At 49.1% G+C, this 18,675-nt stretch overlaps 2 protein-coding genes across 3 annotated transcripts; both read left to right on the top strand.

Moving 5' to 3' along the window:
• The first annotated feature begins 509 nt into the window (after nt 1–509).
• On the top strand, nt 510–10,786 carry LOC120818431 (YY1-associated factor 2). Of its 2 annotated transcripts, XM_040175500.2 has the most exons (4): nt 510–746; nt 1,230–1,352; nt 8,257–8,412; nt 8,538–10,786. In XM_040175500.2, exons 1-4 carry the CDS (start codon nt 721–723, stop codon nt 8,788–8,790), a joined length of 558 nt encoding a protein of 185 aa, XP_040031434.1. In that variant the 5' UTR covers nt 510–720; the 3' UTR covers nt 8,791–10,786. The 2 variants fall into 2 exon arrangements, with proteins under 2 accessions (XP_040031434.1, XP_077957953.1); XM_078101827.1 differs by lacking the exons at nt 510–746; nt 1,230–1,352 and adding an exon at nt 7,723–8,102.
• A 399-nt stretch (nt 10,787–11,185) lies between these two features.
• On the top strand, nt 11,186–18,193 carry LOC120818428 (glucoside xylosyltransferase 1). The gene is made up of 7 exons (XM_040175494.2): nt 11,186–12,240; nt 12,949–13,156; nt 13,260–13,391; nt 13,500–13,751; nt 13,923–14,046; nt 14,203–14,375; nt 16,964–18,193. The coding sequence occupies exons 1-7, from the start codon at nt 12,038–12,040 to the stop codon at nt 17,135–17,137; spliced, it is 1,266 nt and encodes a 421-aa protein (XP_040031428.1). The 5' UTR covers nt 11,186–12,037; the 3' UTR covers nt 17,138–18,193.
• The last annotated feature ends 482 nt before the right edge of the window (nt 18,194–18,675 follow it).

Below are 18,675 nucleotides of genomic sequence, written 5' to 3'. Positions count from 1 at the left end.
GTATAGAGGTTTGCTTGGAAATGTGTTTTCTGATGTTCCCTTGCGTCAGCGCGGACATGAATGGAGGGCTTTCCCGCTGTTTAATGTGCTCGCCTGTGATCCACCTGCTGCGGCAATTCTGCAGACTTTGAGTCCGATGCTGTGAGACGAATGCCGGTAGATTGAGAATGATAAGAGGTTAACACATTGCGGTTGATGCGACGTTATCTTCTACACCTTTCTGTTGCATTCATGATGTATATGTAAACAGGCAGTAAATCATAATTAAAATTTTATGTTCCGTGCCTTTTCTCTTTAAAAGTTACACTGTATGGACAAATACCAATCAAACTCCGTATGATATGGTGTTTTTTATGAGACTGTGTGTAAACATGGGTACACACAGCTAGTCAGCGTAGAAACTGCCTGTTAACGTGTTGCGTTTTTCCAAAGATAACCCAATTCATGTAATACCATTGATATAAAAAACACCCTCAGTACACATAAGTACGAGCTCACAAAGGGTACCGGAAGGCGGCATGTATTCATCAAGAGGAATGTCAGCCTCGGAAGTAACCCGGCAGCTGATTGGCCGAGGCAAACCACGTGACCCTTTCCCGAGCGGAGTTTCCACGACAGCTGGAAGCCGAGCGGCACGGGCGCACCGCTTCTCTGCTAAAATTATAGGAAATAACACGGCTGCTGCTCGTCTCACCACCTCCAGATAAACCCCGGTCTGGCATGGGCGACAAGAGGAGTCCCACAAGGTAACGACCGAGTCATTGGGGCCGAGATATTCAAGCTAGGAGAGGGGAGCGGACATCGACAAGCGTACGAAAAAAATGGGTTTTCTCCACGGTCTCTCTCTCTCTCGCCCCCCTCGCTCTTCATTCGCTCTCTCTCTCTCTCACTGCATGTGTCTGTGTTCGCGTCTGGGGTCGCTTGCGTGCGCGCGGGTGTTAAAACCTCGTCGCCGATCGCGGTGTCGGATCACGGCGCGCTCGCAGATGTTTTCCTAAACCCTACGGGTTGACCCCAGATGTTTGCCATCGACAGCCTTCGTGGATGCGAGGCGAACTCACTGTTTTCTCCTCTCGCCCCCCCCCCTCCCCTCGCCTCCTTCTCCCTCCTCCTCCTCCCCCTTGCTCTTCCCTCCCACCATCTCAACGTTTTTTTTCTCTCTCTCCATTTCTCCCCCCCCCTCCTTTTTTTTTGTTTGTACATCTGATTGGTTTTGTTTTTTTTTAAAGGCCGAAGCGTCAACCGAAGCCCTCCGACGAGGGGTTCTGGGACTGCAGCGTGTGCACGTACAAGAACACGGCGGAAGCTTTTAAGTGCATGATGTGTGATGTCAGGAAGGGGACGTCAACAAGGTAAGGCGATGCATCTACACGCGCGCGCGCGCACACACCACCACCTTCTAGTCTTTACTGCAATGGTGGGTCCCCGAGGGGGGGTTCCTTAGGGGACTCAATCCGCCAGCCCCACTCCCCCCCCCCCTCCCTACCCCGCCTTCCACAGAGAACAAAATGAGGAACCGTTTAATCCCCCCTCCCTCTCCCTCTGTCTAAGCAATTTGTGCGTTTGCCTTAGGAGACAATGGATCAAGGTAATGTATATGTTTTCAGATGTTTGAACCCCCCCCCTGCCGATACTATTCTATATGGAATACAGAAACAAACACGTTGTGCGCCAATCGTGTATTGTAGTTTTTTTTTTCTTAAACTGCATTTATGTTTTGATATATTTTTTTTTTTGCAAAGGAAATACACGTATTACTTTATCTGACTTTTAGTCAAGCGCATGTCACTGTCCTTATTTCCAATGTCCACCGAGCGGCGCATTAGTCTCCATGTTCCTCCTCTCGTTCACACTGACCTCCGTGAAATGAGGGAAGAGAGATGGCATGCTCTTTAAACACACACACACACACACACAACCATGTTGCCCCGGAGATATTCGTAACAGACGGGAGGGGGATGCTTCCAATACGCACGCACATAAATTCACACACACACGCGCAAATACACAGCGTGTATAGGTGCGCGCACTGGTTGGTATTTAGTCCTGACAGCAGTGATTGGAGGCAGGAAATGACTGTTGTTCCTGAGTGGCGGACATTACCAGGATGAAAACACAACAAAGGGTGAAGGAGAGGAAGTGTAACCGTTTGCTCTGCCTGTGTGTGTTGTAACACGACCTTCCTCTTTAATGTATCCACTCCTGCATTAGCACAACTTTCCTCAGCGATTTAACTACAACAATAGCACATCAGAGCGGTTGTCAGAGCTTTGATGGCTTCTCAGAATTGCGGCGTTTCCTTGTGTGTCGCTGCACTTAAGTGCGTGCGTGTGGGAGGGCGAGTTGTGAAAGGAGGTTGTCAGAGCAGCTGCCAGACAGACAGCCATAGCTCATTACTATGCAACGGCTTAATCAGCCCGCTGTCATCAGAGACACACACACACGCACAGTCAACATGCAAATTTTCCACATGACTGCATGCGTGTTCGTAGACACACACAGACTCAAGTGCACAGTTGCCCCTCGCCACAACAAAGCGATTGAGCGGCAGACACGCTGTTGTCATAGGGTTCAGCTTATTGCAGTTGGGCGTTGATTGTTGAAAGGACACTCCAGTGTGTGTGTGTGTGTGTGTGTGTGTGTGTGTGTGTGTGCGCGCACCGCTCTAAAAGCAAGCGACTCACTGCTTTGCCAAAAACCTGTCCGAATCCTCACGTCACCCAAAGCTGTGACATTCTTTGTATTGCCCCATCTGGGCATTTCTTTTTTGGGGGTGGAGGGGAAGTTGGCAACAGCTCCTCGCTGAACCCTGACAAGTCTACAATCGAAAAAAAGAGGTTTGATATAAAAGTTAGAAACTGCAGTGCTGCAGATGGCGTTTGTCACTCTCCTCCCTAGGCCGCACGCCGGCTGACACTGCGGCAAAATGGCAACACAGGTGGTCGCAGCTGGTAAACGAGCGACCCCCCCCATCCGTGGGTGAGGGGGGGGTGATGGCCCTTCAAGAAAAAGTGACGTTGCAGAGGCGCGAGAAACATCTGAGGTTGCACGTAGCCGGCCGTCAGAGCGAGATGAATGTTTTATGGGGGGAGGGGGGGTGGCAGATCTCTCTGATGCGGGTAGATGATCTACCGGCGGGCTGGTTGATAAGCGTGTGGTGGAAGGCCCCCGCGAGTTTGACTGAAGAGCGAAATAAGAGCGCGAGACGAAAGAAGGAAGCGGCCGACGTTTCCGCTAATTCCATCAGCGGCTCGGGAACTTGTGATGGATGGATGGATGGATGGATGGGGGCGGGGGGGTCGAATTTGAGTAGAAAATGAATAATCAAAAAAACAAAAACAGAAAGGAGTGTTTAAATGTTCTCTCTGCTCCTAGATTTTGTAAAAAGGGAAATGAGCGCCGGCCGCAAACCTGATGGATTCGTGCTGAGTTGTTGATCTGCTACCTCTAATTAAAGCCGTCTTTTTACCACAGCTCACATCACGCAGCCTCATTACCGTTTTGAAACTTTGCCGAGGATGAAGGAAAAAGTGGAGGAGACATTTCATCTCCCCGTGAGTCTTTTGAAGAGCCGCGGCGCGACGGATGAAAGTCCCATAGGGGTGGCACCTTTCGAGGGGGGGGGGCGATGGTTGATGAAGGGCAAGGTCACCGGTTTGATTCCCACGCAGAGCTTCCTCGAGCAAGACGGTCGCCCCCTTTTTCTCGCTGCACCCGTCACGGCTCATCCAGGAAATAAAGAAGAAAAATAAATGATGGCAGACATGTGTGAATAGGCCGGTGATGTCATGCGAAGCAGTGCTGACAGACGTATTTGGCTGATCTTTGTGTGTGTGTGTGTGTGTGTGTGTGTGTGTGTGTGTGTGACCTTCTCCTGTGTCTGGCCTACCCCACCTGCATTTGCTTTTCCCTGAGCACGTTGGGCCTGCTGGGGGAAGATGGTGGGGGGGCACTGCGCGTTCAGGAGCCTCTACAGCGGCATTCTATTTCTGCAGGTCGGGACAGCGGGCGCGATCATGTGCCGATTAGTCTTCCCCCTCCCTCCCTCCCTGCCTTAGGCTCTCATTTGCATTCACATTTTCTCTCCCCCTCTCTCTCTCTCACACACACACACACACACGTCCTGCCTCCCTCCCCCCCCAGGAGTTGAACTTAACCAGAGGCGTCTCTCGGTGACAGTTTGAGTGATGCCGGCTAAACAAGCACCACCAAGCCTTTCTGGCTGACTTGCAAACTGTCAGCGCCTGTTGGGTCGCACTCACGGTTCTTGTAGTTTCGAGGTGGGTTTTAAAACCCCAAAGATGTTAACTGAAAACGTAAAACGTAGCCAGCAGAATTTGGGGGATTATATCAAAAGAAGACGGCGATTGATCAAATGTCAACTGGGTGAATTAACAACAATTAGTACTGCAGTTGAAACAAAACAACTAAATCCTGTCGTAGATTATTGTAATTCCATTGTTGCCTGAACCTTCGTAAATAAGCCGGCGATCAGTTGTCGCGGATATCCATTATGTAAAGATGAGATAGTGATCAGCTGCTGGAGCCATCTGGTGATGTGAAACCGTGAATCGAGTTACAAGTTTATCTTCAAAGCGGCCGAAGGGGAGGCTTCTAAACTCGTGATCAAAACGCAATGCAACATGTGTATCACATCGAAAAAACTAATTATCTCCTCAGTTTATTCTGTAAAAGTAGCCGAGATGTAACCGCCGCTGGAATACTAATATACTACACACACTGAAATGAATGCACACCACGAGCACCCCCCCCCCCTGGTTCAAATGAGGTCGCCCTCTTGGAAGTCACGCGGTGAGAGTCACGTGGGCTTTGTGCAGCCACGAACGGCCCGAGTGCACGCCGGGGACAATGAAGCTGGCAGTTATCACGTCACCGAGGCTCAAGATTAGGGCTACGTGATAAGCCCGTAATTACTGCGGTGACACTGATGCATGACACGCTGCTGTGTGCGTGCGTGTGTGTCTGTGCGAGAGTGAGAATGTGGTACAGCGTGGCTAGCAGGCAGTGGGAGGTGTCATAAACCACAGGACGGGCCGAGGCCATCTGTCTCTCTCTCTCTGCCTCTCCCCCCGCCTGCACACGCTACCGCCGTGCGTGTGCAGGCGGGGGGGAGACGTTAATCATCGGGATCGGAGTGGCTCCCGGGGGGTTACCGGCAGAACGTTTTGGGGTTTGTGTTCCGTCCCCTACGAGTCGCTGTACCAGTAGGTCTACATTGGCCGTGCGCGTGCTCAGAGCTTCACAGAGAAAGGGAGACCGGAAAGGCCACAAAACATGCAAGGTATCTGCAACAGGAAGTATTTTTAACGGATAAACTATGGGTAGTTTGAAGAATAACCCAATTGCTTAATCAGGTGCCTTTTATTAAGTAAAAGTCACCACGAGTTCCCAACCTAGCTGCTCTGTTTCTAAGTCGTCTCAGGTCACTTTGCCTGATCAACAAGCTGATGTGTGAGACCGAGTCGTGGACCGTTTGAAGACACTTTTCTTGCTGCGTTAGTTCTTCCGCCGCTTTGGTTCCTGTTGCCTGAGGAGCGTGAGGTCAGCGGGTGCATCCGAAGGAGGGAGCGATAACAGTGTGTGTGTGTGTGTGTGTGAGAGAGACATATTTGCAAAGGGGTCAGCCAGAGTTTCCCTGTCAGTGAAGTGCGCGTCTGTGGGATAATTTGTTCCTCTCCAGTCTGCGGCTCAAATTCTTCTTTTAATCTGAAGCCACGAGAGAAGATGCTTGAATTGTTCGGCTCTCACGCTCGTGGAAATTCAGGACGGGTCTTAAACGAAGTCATGAAATTCGAGCCGACGTTGTGGACCAACAGACTGCCCTGTTCTTCTGCTATCCACATTAAAAGAGAAGACCTACGGCGAGCTCTTGGGCCCGCCCCCTTTTAACGTCCTCATTTCCTGCCGTGGGACTCCATTAGCCGCCGTGGAGCAGATAATGTTTGGGACCAGCGCTTCCAACTGTATTTGTCAGACAGAATGAGCCTTTACATTAGGCACGGAATCAATAGACACACACGGAGCTTCCAGTCGGAGGCCAGAAGCAGAGGCCTAAGTGCTAAGATAATAACCATTTGATTGAGTTAACGGGGGCAGTTGTGTTGAGGCGCGCTGCTTTGCCTCACGGGGCGATGTTAGCGTGTCTACTCTTTCGTGAACATCTACTTCATTGTTGCCCATGAAGAAGACGCAGCCAGTGTGTTTTAGTTTTAAAATAGAAATGGAGCGTAATCAGCCTCATGTGGCGCATCAAGGCAAACGCACAGGGCTCATTTGGGGCATTAACGGTATCTCATCCGCTCGGCACATACTGTAAATCACAGGAGCCGTGCAAGCGCTCGACGACATCCTGAGCATAAATCATAAATCAAAAGGGAGGTTATGAAACGAGGCAGCTCGTCGTCTTCTTGTTTTTATTTTTATTTGGCCCGAGGGCCGGATGCTCCGGTCTGGTTGCGTCAGTTTGCTGCTGTTGTGTGCGCTCCTTCGTTGCCTTGGTTATAAGGCTGCAAAGGAGGGGAGGACTTTTGAGAGGTCTCTGCTTTTATTTCAAAAAAAAAGAAGAAGAAAAACGTGTCAGCGTTTTCTGCAGAGTGGCTCTGACAAGACAGACGCATTAGGGGATCTCGACAACGCCTCCCGATCAGACGGCTATGTAGGCCAAGAGACCCATTTGCATTTCGCTCTGATAACTACGGAATAGAAGAAAAAAAAGAAAGAAAGAAACTGACTCCGGAAGAAGCTCTTTGAAGCTGGGCCCCCGATTTAGGTCATTTTAGAATGGTTAAACAACAGCTTTGGGTGGACCGGTGGTCCCGGCGTACACATCCCCTCTCGGAGAGAAGCCCCCCACAAACGAAGCCACCCCGGCCTCCGAAGCTCATTTGGAGAAAAAAAAACGTCACAGATGCTAGAGGTAGTTTTATAAATGGATTGTGTCAACTGTGCTGCGTCTCACCCCGATGCTGTATTTGCGTTCGCTGTGTGCAAAAGGACGGGCTTTTGTTGCAATGTTGTGCGATACTTTCGGAAGGGTTCACAGTCCTCATGAGAGAAGCTGCTGTGCGGTGTTCCCAACAAAGGGAATTGATGCAAAGTGGTTTTAATGAGCCAAATGTTTTAGAGCTTTAAACCCTCCACAGAAACCGGCTGATCAATTGGTTTTTCTGTGCACATTTTTCCAAACGGGAAGGCTCAAAACCCGCTGTGCTCCTCGACTGCTCTCATCGTGCCCTCATGCTTCATCGGCTCACTGTGTGTGTGTGTGTGTGTGTGTGTGTGTGTGTGTGTGTGTGTGTGTGTGTGTGTGTGTGTGTGTGTGTGTGTGTGTGTGTGTGTGTGTGTGTGTGTGTGTGTGTGTGTGTGTGTGGTCTTGCGCACGGGCCTCAACACGCCTCCAGCGTGCGATTGCATCTCTAAAGCATGCGTACGTCTCTGTGTGCCCCGATGATTTGTTTGTAGGCACCCCTCCGGCTTACGCTGTGCGTAGGTGCATTCATACATAGAACGGTGTGTGTGTGCTCGCCCGCAATGAGGATTCAGCCACTAGATGTGGAGGCGCTCTCCACAGATGGCCTCTCCAACACTACTCGCCTCCCGTCTAAGGCTCCAAATCTCCCTCCCTCTCCCTCTGCAGCCGTCCTGCATGCAAACCGCTTGCCAAACAATTGCGTAATGCATCATTTCGGAGACCTCGGGCACACACGCAGGATGGGAATGAGGCTGCGAGGAGAAACGTTTTGTTAGTTAACCACGTTCCACGTCCCGTTTGATCTCACATTCTCCTTTTTTAACGTCCACTTATCAGGCGAGCCTCGTCATCGGTGAACCAGTGGGCGGAAGGATCGGGCCGGCGGTGCCGCTTTACAGCACCTCACATGCTCGGCAGGGAGAAGTGGACGTTCCACATCTATAGAAATAATCACGTAGCCACGCTGTGCTTGAGGTCGAAGCCAGGGGACTTTTTTGAGCATTGGGGGGGCGGCGAGTGCGTACAGAATCCACCGCGCCGTTGTGTTTGCCAAAGCAGATCTCGGCTTGTCGATGTTTACCCTCCCGAGGCCTGAAGCGAGCCTGTGCAGGTACATCACATGTCTCCCACTCGAGCGGCGCCAATCCTAAACGGGGATTATTGGCTCTAGATCATGTCCATTTTTCTTTTCTTCCCCTCTCATTAATCTTCCTCACTGTCTCTCTCTCTTCATATACGACCCTCCCTCCACTGCCCGGAATCAGGAAGCCTCGACCCGTCTCCCAGCTCGTCTCGCAGCAGCAGGTAACGCAGCAGTTTGTGTTGCCCCTGCAGCCCAAAAAGGAAAAGAAGGAAAGAGTGGAGCGGGAGAAGAGCGACCGAGAGCCGGCACTCAAGAAGAACAGCCACAAGAAGATGAGGTAAAGAAGCCGACACGAGAGAAGTGTTGATTATGTTGCTCTCACTCGTGTGTGTAAATCGGTTTTAGTGTTTTTGCAACAGGACCTTGTATAATAAAACAAAGGTCTTTGCGCTGTCTCTCCAGGCCAAGGTTAAAAAACATCGACCGGAGCAGCGCGCAGCACCTGGAGGTGACGGTTGGGGACCTGACGGTCATCATAACGGACTTTAAGGAGAAGGCCAAGCCGTCGTCGGCCCCGGCGACGGCGTCCAGCACCGCGTCCACGGCCGACCTCCACAGCCAGAACGGCTCCAGCTCGGAGAACACGGAGAAGGGGCTCTCCCGCTCCTCCTCGCCCAGGGGGGAGGGCAGTTCCGTCAACGGGGAGTCCCACTGAGTCGCCCCCGCCTCCCCATCCATCCGCCCGTACCTCCACCCACCCACCCACATCTCATCCGTAGGCCCGCAGGTCACACAAAACCCTTTGACCCTTGATATTGCAATTTCAAAAACTTGTGACCAAATGCCGCCTTTTCAGGAGGTTTAAAGATCTGCATTAAGAAAAGTCCATATGAAAAGACCATTTGCTCCGCGTTGGAAGACTTTACTGATCTACATCTTCACCTGAACGTTTGGTGCTATTTAAAAAGATCCCGCAGGCTTTCCCAGACATTGCTCCCGGGAATGTTCCCAAAGACTAAGCGCTTTTATTCTGGACAAAGAACTTCCTCAGAACTGATCTGAGCCGCGTCTGAATAAATGTTCGAGCGAGCTTGACTGTGCTTCGCGGTTTCCTTCGGATGCATCTGGCTGGTCAAGGCTCCTGTTCTTTTCTGCAATGTTGTGCAGCCCCGACATCCCCTTCAGTGGCCGCCGTCACCCTTCACCTACCCGATGTGAACCCGAAGCACACATTTCGCATTCTGTGTCCCCTCACGCAACCTTTCGCTCCTGCTCTCGACTCCTCCACGCTTGTGCTAGCGGACTGCCTCTGCTGTGGGGGGGGGGACTATATTTTTTGGACAGAGCATAGCGGATGTACTCCTCCTGGCACCACACAGCGTTTTTTGGGAGGGGGGGGTGTAAGGTAATGTTCTGAGCGGGTTGATTTGTTCAGGTAATGATTGTTGTGCCCGTATAAGAGCATCGGGCAGGTTTTGATAAAATGGTGCAGGAAGGTATAGTATATGATATTAAAAGGATGATACTGGTGCCATCATCTACTCTCCTCCTCCTATTACTCTCCTTGGTTTCTTTACACAGTCATGCATCTGTTAAGGTACAATCAGGGTTACGTTCTCCTTGCCACCATTCCTTTTAAACCGGACAAAAACCACAAACCGGCATTAAGTGATATTTTTGCAGCTGATACAGCGTTGTGATTGACGGTCAATCTTAAAGTGGTTGATCGTTCCGTATCTGTCACAGTTTAAAGTACACAATACTGACAAAATGTGACACTAATCACGGGCGTCGCACACAGTCGGGACAGTCAGTCCCACGGCCACCACAGAAGAAGATGCAAATAAGGCATCGGTTCTGCACACATCTGTGTTTCAAGGAAAGAAGGAGGTTGTTTTCGTTATGAGGAACTAAACAAGGACGGCAGTAAAGGGACTGTAGCTGCTCCGCAAACAAAAGCTGCACCCACTCGGTGTCACAGTGGAGAACCGGGAGGTGCCTATGCTGTTCTGCCCCCCCCCCCCTCCCAAACCAACCCCTCCTCCCTCTGTGTGGACCCAGTTTGGACACAGCATGGTGCTTTTAAGACGCATAAAGGAGCTTTTGACTTCTGGACACGTGAACGTGCCGCGCGACGGACTTGAGGAGCGGTTTGAAATTCCTCTGTTTTGACTCGGGGGGGGGAGCTTTAGAATACACTGAACCCTCAGCAGAGCCACCATTGGGATCGACCCGACTACACACTAACTTATGAAACCTGTAGATTAATACACAGATGAAATGGCTATTTCTAAAATATTGTACTACAACGTTTTGATGTGGTTGTATTATCCATCATAGCAGTGTTGTTGTCGTCGAGAATTTTACGTTTTTGACATTTTTAGCACAGATCCTGAGAAACTGTCACGGCATGATGATTATATTGCGGTCTCGGTATATTGTGGGACAGGCTGCGTCTCTTTTTAGTTTGTAAAGCATCGTTGTATGTTTCCGAGATGTCAGCGGGCCGCCGCGCTAGCTGGGACTAGCTGCGTGGGCCCGCGGCACCCGTTCCCCACAGATGTCCGTTCCTTTGGCCGTGGCAGACACGGAAAGGACTTAAATATATGTTTTGGTTGTCACCTGTTAAATCTTTTTTTTTTTTGCTTCAGTTGTTTTAAAATGTGTAAACTTGTTTATTATATGTCTGAATAAGAAAAATGCAAAAGTAAGAGTCCTTTTTACTTCTCGTCATTAGTCAGCTTCCACTTTGTTTTCATCTCCATCCGGTGAACGACATCATATCTGCTGCTCATCCTCGACACGCCAACGTACCCGGGGTCAAACGACGCCGGATCGCGTTGAGAAGGCTGTTCGGCCATACAAATGCATAAGAAGCATAATGTGAGGTCCATTAGTTAGTAACCTCATGAAAATGCAGTTGATGTCCAGGGCCGTTGTCGTGGTGGAGCCACATCACTAAAGGCGACTCGTCACTTAAAGCCATGAATGGGCTCTTTTCAGAGGTGAAATCCATTGAAGGTTGCTGCAGACACACAGCCTGAGGAGGGGGGAGGAGGGAGGGAGGAGGATTCAACTCGGCGTGTCGCTCCCACCCATCCCCCATTTAAGGTCCCGACCTCCTGCTTCTGTTGCAATGAATAGCATCAAGTGAAAGAAAAGTGGGGGGGAGAGACAAACCCCGGGAAAGGTTTATGTGCTTCAAAATAAAAGCCTAAATGCGTCTCAAAATGGTTAAGGAAAGCCAGTTAACGTTAATACACGACGAAGATTACTTGCATGTCTTTTGTATGATTTCTTAGAGATTGGCGAAACATTTCCCCCTTCCATCACAATATGGTCATCAAGGTCGAGAGTACAAGCACACACGAGATATCTTGGATTTACTTGCGTTAGCGTGATAATTACCGAATGTGTGCATTTGTGTGTAAACTGCATACATTTCGTAACTAAATTATCCAATTATCCAGTTTTTACAGAAATGCATACTTCTACAACGCCATGGTCCATTTAAGAAAAAACAAGCGCGATCGCTCACTGATCCGTGAGAATACAATCCGGACAAAGATATAAAAAAGAACCAAAAATAAAATGAGAACAGATGAATAATACATTGAAAGTCTTATGTGAATATGACAGATGAGCGTAGCAATTTGCTGCATGGTTTGAAACGCAAAAACATTTATCCTGATTCCGTCAGACCAAAGAAAATCAAAATAGGTCACAAAAGCTACACACGCATCCCCCCGTCAGCATTTAAATTAAAAAATATTTGCGTGAAGAAACTGCAGATCTTCACAATGACCGCCAGAGGGACAAATTGACGCCTCGGGTGAGTTTTATTTTTTACACTTTTTTTACCGGAAGTGCGTTGCCGCTGCGTCGAGCTTCGCAGCACACACTATTGAGCTCGGCTTTCTATGTGATGACCCTAGCAACGCGTTGTGTTTTCCACCTCAAAAATGCGGCGTTACATTCGTGCACTGGTGTTGTGCACGGTGTTCGCCGTGTTTTCGGGCTTGTATGTTTACAGTAAACTCTTTTACGCGGATGTGTCGCTCGGTGGAAACGGACCAAAGAGGGGTTTCATCCCACCGAGAGTCCCCGGAGGACGGCGAGGTGCTGCGGACAAAACCGGGCACCAAAACCCGCGCTGGTACAATAGGTAAGTAACTAATAAAAACAAACATTTTGTCTCTTGCTTCAACGAGGCAAAACAGAGGTGAAATCAAATCCATTCTTGGGGATGTGGCTCTTTATCTGAAGCTACTTTGATGTATCGGAATGTAACGCGAGACTTGGGCAGGTGTGAGAACTCTCGCGGAGACTCACTCGAAGTTTGCGTTTTAATTGATACGTCACTGAAGTTGTCACAGAGACAGTTGTCATGCAAAGATCACAGATACACTCCCACGGGTTGATTTATCACTTTATACATATGGCAAAGAAATCAAGTAAAGGCGTGTGGTGAGACACATGTGGAGTGATTGCTGAAAGCTTTACTACAGACACACAAAGTGTTTATGGGCCTGCCAGATGTTCGAGTAGTAGGATGAAAGGGGTGTAATCAGCCGCACAGCAACAGCTGTAATCTAAGTGTTGTTAGTACAGAAACAAGGAAATGTACAGACGATTTAAAGTTTTAGCTTCCTGAAGGTTGAGGTGCTGATCAGTTTTGGAACCTCACAGATGCATGATCCAAGAATGCATTTGTCACATACTCAATTTGTACGGTGGAATGCGGATAATATGCTAAACTGGCATAAAGGTGATGTTGAAACTTTCTTCTGGTTGCTTAACGTTGATGTCCTTCAAGAACCGTGTGCCCTGAGAGGTCAGTGACATGGACATCATCACTCCTCCTCTCATCCAGGTACATCATGCGTCAGTCGGAGGCGGCCGGTGGTGGCAGCAGCGTTCAGAGCAGACCAGAACCCCCCATGCATCTGGCCGTGGTGGCCTGCGGGGAGAGGCTGCAGGAGACCCTCACCATGATCAAGTCTGCCGTGCTCTTCAGCATCAAGCGTCTCCAGCTGCACATCTTCGCCGAGGATCAGCTTCACGCCGGCTTCGCGGAAGCTGTGAGTTGCTTCCCGTTGGCTGCAAACCGCAGGTCTTTGTTTTGATCGTATCCGGGATAAATATACCCGTGAATATTCAGTTAATGTGTCGTCTGTGTTCCAGTTGGAGTCGTGGCCCGGCTTTATTCGCTCCAGGTTCAGCTTCACCGTGTACTCCATCAGCTTCCCCAGTGAGAACGCAGCAGAGTGGAAGAAACTCTTCAAACCCTGCGCCTCCCAGAGGCTCTTCTTACCTGTGAGTTTCAGATAGAAAAATGCAGACGTGACATTATTAGTTAACATAACCAGAGTTTTTAAAAGGTCAGCGCATCATCTGCGCGTCCTTTTTTCCGATTCCGTGCAGCTGATCCTGAAGGACGTCGACTCGGCCGTGTACGTCGACTCGGACATCCTCTTCCTGCAGCCCGTCGACCGCCTGTGGGCGTTCCTGCCCCAGTTTAATTCCTCCCAGCTGGCTGCCATGGCCCCGGAGCACGAGGAGCCCCGCATCGCCTGGTACAACCGCTTCGCCCGCCACCCGTTCTACGGCAGGACGGGCATCAACTCGGGCGTCATGCTCATGAACATGACCCGGATGAGGAACGTGTACTTCAAGGTGACGCACCGCACAGGAGATGTGTTACTGTGTTAGTGTACTACTTTTAATTGCCCACAAGATGTCCTCCTTCTGCTGCTGCAGATGTTCTGCTCAGGGGTCCGAGCCAGGAGACTTACGATGTTGTGTCACGGTAAAAGGCATGTTTCTTTTGTGTGTGTGTGTTGATAGAACGACATGACGGGTGTGGGGCTGCGCTGGGAGGAGCTGCTGATGCCTTTACTACAGAAATACAAACTCAACATAACCTGGGGCGACCAAGACCTTCTCAATATCATTTTCCATCACAACCCAGGTAAGGCTGCAGGCACACACAGCAGCAGTGTATATTACACCTTTACTCATATAAACAGATAAACTGGGGGGGATAGTTTGCTATTGACAGGCGGGGGTCTACGGCACGTCCCGCTCGGTTTCACTTGTTTCTGTCTTTGCACACTTCGGTTCACAGAGTGCTTGCTGGAGTTTCCGTGCCAGTGGAACTATCGGCCGGATCATTGCATCTACGGCAGTAACTGTGCGTCAGCGGAGGAGGACGGCATCAACATACTGCATGGAAACCGAGGGGTCTTCCACGACCACAAACAGCCTGCGTTCAGGGCGGTTTACGAGGCCATACGGAAGGTGAGCATCGGTGGAGTATGAGAGAGCCTTGAATACAGTACGGGCCCTTTTTCTTATTTTGCATCACGTTATGCTACACGGATTTGATATGGTGGGATTTTTGTACTGTCAAGACAAAGTGTGAGTCATGAGTCATTGATGACCAAAAATAGATTTTTTGTAAATGCAGACAAACTGCAATTGTCGTGTTAAGTACAGAAACATGTCAATACGTGTAAATATTAAAAGCAGCCTCTGAGGTCTCAAAGGCTTTATCCCAGCCCAAAGACATTATACAGGCAGATATTGATGGTAGCAGAAAGAGAAATAGATCGTCACTCCCATTATTAATAGAGAATGCATCGCGCCGCTTTGTGACTGGGAACACTTGCTGTCTTGTCGGGAGTTTTTTTTTTTACACGGCCGCAAATCGGCGTTTGACGCGTTCTCGTTTTCATTTCCACACACGTTGATTCCTCAAAACTTGGCAAACGGCATTCCGGCAAATACAGCGTCTACCCGATAAGTGACTGAACGCACCCCGTTCCAAGCCTCCTGGGCAGAGTCAAGAGCAAAGAAAGGAGCAGCTGAGCCTTTTCAAAGTGTTGGTGAAGGTGTAATTTAGTGGACCATCTGATGAGAGGAGCCCTTTTACAACCCTGCCCCGTTCCTTCACCCTCCCAGATGAGATTTTTAGATTAGTGCTGACCCTAAAGACCGGAAGTGGTCGTAACATCAGTCTGCCTGCATTGGAAAACAAATGTCCTGCCCTTTCCAGAAGGTTGGCGCGAAAGTTAATTTCCCCCATGAGGATGTTTTTTTACGGCTTGTTTACCAGCAGTGCGACGATATTGACGACACCAGTGGCATTTGCTTAATGAAGCCATCAACGTCGGGAGTCTCATTGCTTTCCTATCCACTAAGCGCCGAGCGTAGATCCCAGCGATGGCGGAGGCCCACCGGGTCCGCGGCTGTGTAGGACGGGATCGATCGCAGCAGTAAGACACATAAGGGAGCGTAAACCCTAAAGGCCCCTAGCGTGCACTAACCCCGCCCATCTTTTTCAATGGCTCGCGTTGGGTATTGATACTCGGATGGATTTGTGATTAAGTCGAGTCGGCCAGGAGTGCGTTTCATCTCACTGCTGTTGAGTGCTGACCGGGTTCATACAGTCAGGAAACACCTGGTAAGTGGGTGGTATTTCAATTCCCACGGCCCGGATGGGTTTGGGATTAATAAATAAAGAGTTTTGCTTCACAAAAAACCTCCTATAAATCTAATTGTGGTTCAGTCGATCAGCTGTGAAAAATATCTGTGCTGCCTGAAGAGAATTATGTTCCGGCAAGTCCGATTCATCCCTTACGTGAGGGGGACGCAATGACCTTTTATTTATTTTTTTGACGTATGCACGAATTTTTCAGAGAATGTATGGTCATGAAAATGTAGCCTCAAAGGTTTGTACAAGTCTGGGTTCCAATGAATGAATCCTGACGTTTCCCCGGTATGAAATGTACCACAGTTGCGGGGGCCGTTAAAGCTTGAGAACGGAGCGCTGCTGCATTCGCCCCACTTCCTTTAAGCTTTACTGTTCTGCATGAGTGTGGAAGTTGAACTACCTTCCCTTGTCTGTTCCCTGAAAATTCACTACCCGCCAACTTGATTGGAAATGGCCCCCACCTCACCGAGAAGCCGAGATGGGGCCATGACTTAATCCCACAGCAGGACTGATGAAAATGTAATATATGTTGGCTTACAACTATTGATTTTTGTAGTTGTTAATCCTTTCTAGTTAATCTCAAAATGTCTCAGATCCCGATGGGACATCTTCAAATTGCTCTTTTGTCCGAGCAGCAGTCCAAAGCAGCACAGCAGCGAACAATTTGACCAATTTTCATTATGTAGTGTCATCATAAAGTAATTTTTTCCTATTACGATAAGCTTAATCTTCTTAATAAACTGTATCCAAATGTACACAGATCAGCAGCCTCGCTCTGTGTCCTCACACAAAGAGACGTCGCCACCTGTCCGTCATAAAGCATCTCCTCCCTCTGCTGCAAAAAGCCGCGCCCAGGAAGCAGTAGTAAAAAAATGTACAACTGGCCGAGTCCAACAGTGCCTCATCAGCCTCTCAAAATCAATATACCAACTGTAAATGCAACTTTATGACCTCGCAGATGTGTGCGCGTAAGAATGGGCTCATAAAAACGCCATTCTCTTTGTGACCCAATACCAGGGACCCAACCCAAAGCAAATGAGCCAGCATGAAAAAAAATAAAAATGGTAATTCCCCTTTGATTTCCTCGGAGCATCGTAAAGGCTCCTCCATTATCAGGAAGACACGAAACGTCTCCTGTAATCCCCGGTTATCACTGCACCGTAAGCCTATAGCATAAAACCCACTCCCACCGAGCCGGGCCGCTTTATGCTTTCACCCAGCTGACCGATCCGAGTCCCGTCTGACTTCTGCTTTTCCTCCGGATCCGTTCCACTGCAGCGGGGGGGGGGGGGGGGGGTTCACAGCTTCCCCAGGTCTCCCTCCTACCTTATGAATCTGTGATCTAAACGCTACGTCAGCAAACCCAAGCAGTGAACCGCTCTTGTCGTTCCAGTACTCGTTCGGAGCCGACCCGGTGCCGTCGCTGCTGGGCCCGCTGGAGGAGGCGCTGTTGAAGACGACAAACACTTACTGCGGCAAATCCCACGAGCTTCTCACCAGGAGACTGGCCCGCAGCCTGGAGAACGTCCAACGCGGCGAGGCCCGCGGGCCCGGGAGGAGCGCCTGAGCTCGGTAACCGGCGAGAACGTGCGCAGTTGGCTCCTCGTCCCGCTGAACGGTTCCTGTAGCAAAAGGGCTGCAAGCAGGTTCAACAGCTGCTCCGTAGAAAGCGTCGGGATCGTTGCTCTGCTGCTCTCAGCTTGCTCTCCGTCAGAGCATGAGCTAAATGCCTGAAACGTGCTCATGTTATGACATATGGACATTCCGTTTATACCATGTTTCCATTACAGACTTTTGCAACCTTTTTTATATTTTATTGACAAACTGGGGATTTTTATTTAGGTCTCTTTTCAGCGCCTTGTGGTTGCTGACACAAAGGCAAATAATCCTTACGATGCAAAACACCTGTTTGGAAAAGCTGCTCTTGACTTTCCATATTGGAGAATTCACTGAAGAATAAAAGAATCATTTGAGAACTGGACAAAGGTGTCCAACAGGGAACATTTTGACAGATGTATGCACAGGCCCTTTTTTTCCTTTTTTGAGCTTCAGAAACCACTGAAGCACCAAAAAACCCAACACGCTCCAGAGGACACGCACCGAGTGTTGATAACTTCTGCGTGTGGTTAGAGGCGAAAACGATGGGGTCTCCTGTGGGTTTGTGCTGCTCGGTTGTTTTATCTGTTACACAGATGACCTCGACCCAATATATAAAACGAGGGGCTGACGTTTACGAGGTGCGATTGTGTCGTGAGTCGGTCGGGACTCGACACAAACAACTGTTTTGGGTTTTACACATTTCCTGATGTTATTTTGGACATGTTTCTGTAAGTAAGTTTGCAGTACAAAGCCAGGATACATAATGTAGAACAAAAAAAAATACTAATGAGAATAAGCTACATTTCCTCTAATGCCAAAGCATCTTTTTTTTATGGGTTTTGAACCATTGAATGTATTTCGAAGGCCAAGGACTGACATGTATATGATCGGTCCTCATGACGGTACGGGTGCTTTGTTAAAGACGGCCTTTGTGACATGTTTACCTCTTCATGAGTCATGTGCTGTTTGTGTCTGTGTCCATGTCTGTTGTTTTTACATTAAATATCATTGTGGTGGATCTGTACTGCAGTGTGTCTTGTTTAACCACCAGAGGGTAGCATGTATGTAATATTTTGGTATTAGTGCTTAGGGATGAAAGATATTGTCCTTTTGAAAGAGGAATACACATCTATAAGGAACGCAACATACATTTAACACAAAAAATCTTTTTTTTCTTTCTTTAACATACACATCTTTGTTGGTTTATTCTCAAAAGATCTCCATTTCTGTCGCCTCCTCAGGCAGATCGATGCACCTTCCAATAATCTATGAGGCGACCACTGGAGGTGCTTCACCACGCCTGCCTCCAAGTCGCTCATAAAGTGGAAGTGATGGACCAATAACACGGTGCCTGTCTGGGACGACATCGCATTGACTATGTAGAATGAGTTCATGCTTGATCCCATTAGGCGGGGGATACACCTGTCTATTAATGGCTGCAGAGGTAGTTTGATTCATTGCACCGGGCGTATCCTTCATTCATCACTATATGTCCGTATGAGAGCT

Source organism: Gasterosteus aculeatus, chromosome 4 (assembly GCF_964276395.1).
Source record: "Gasterosteus aculeatus chromosome 4, fGasAcu3.hap1.1, whole genome shotgun sequence".
In the NCBI taxonomy this organism is placed as follows: Eukaryota; Metazoa; Chordata; class Actinopteri; order Perciformes; family Gasterosteidae; genus Gasterosteus; species Gasterosteus aculeatus.
The sequence above is the reverse complement of the archived record's forward strand: the minus strand, read 5'-3'. Positions and strand labels throughout refer to the sequence as shown.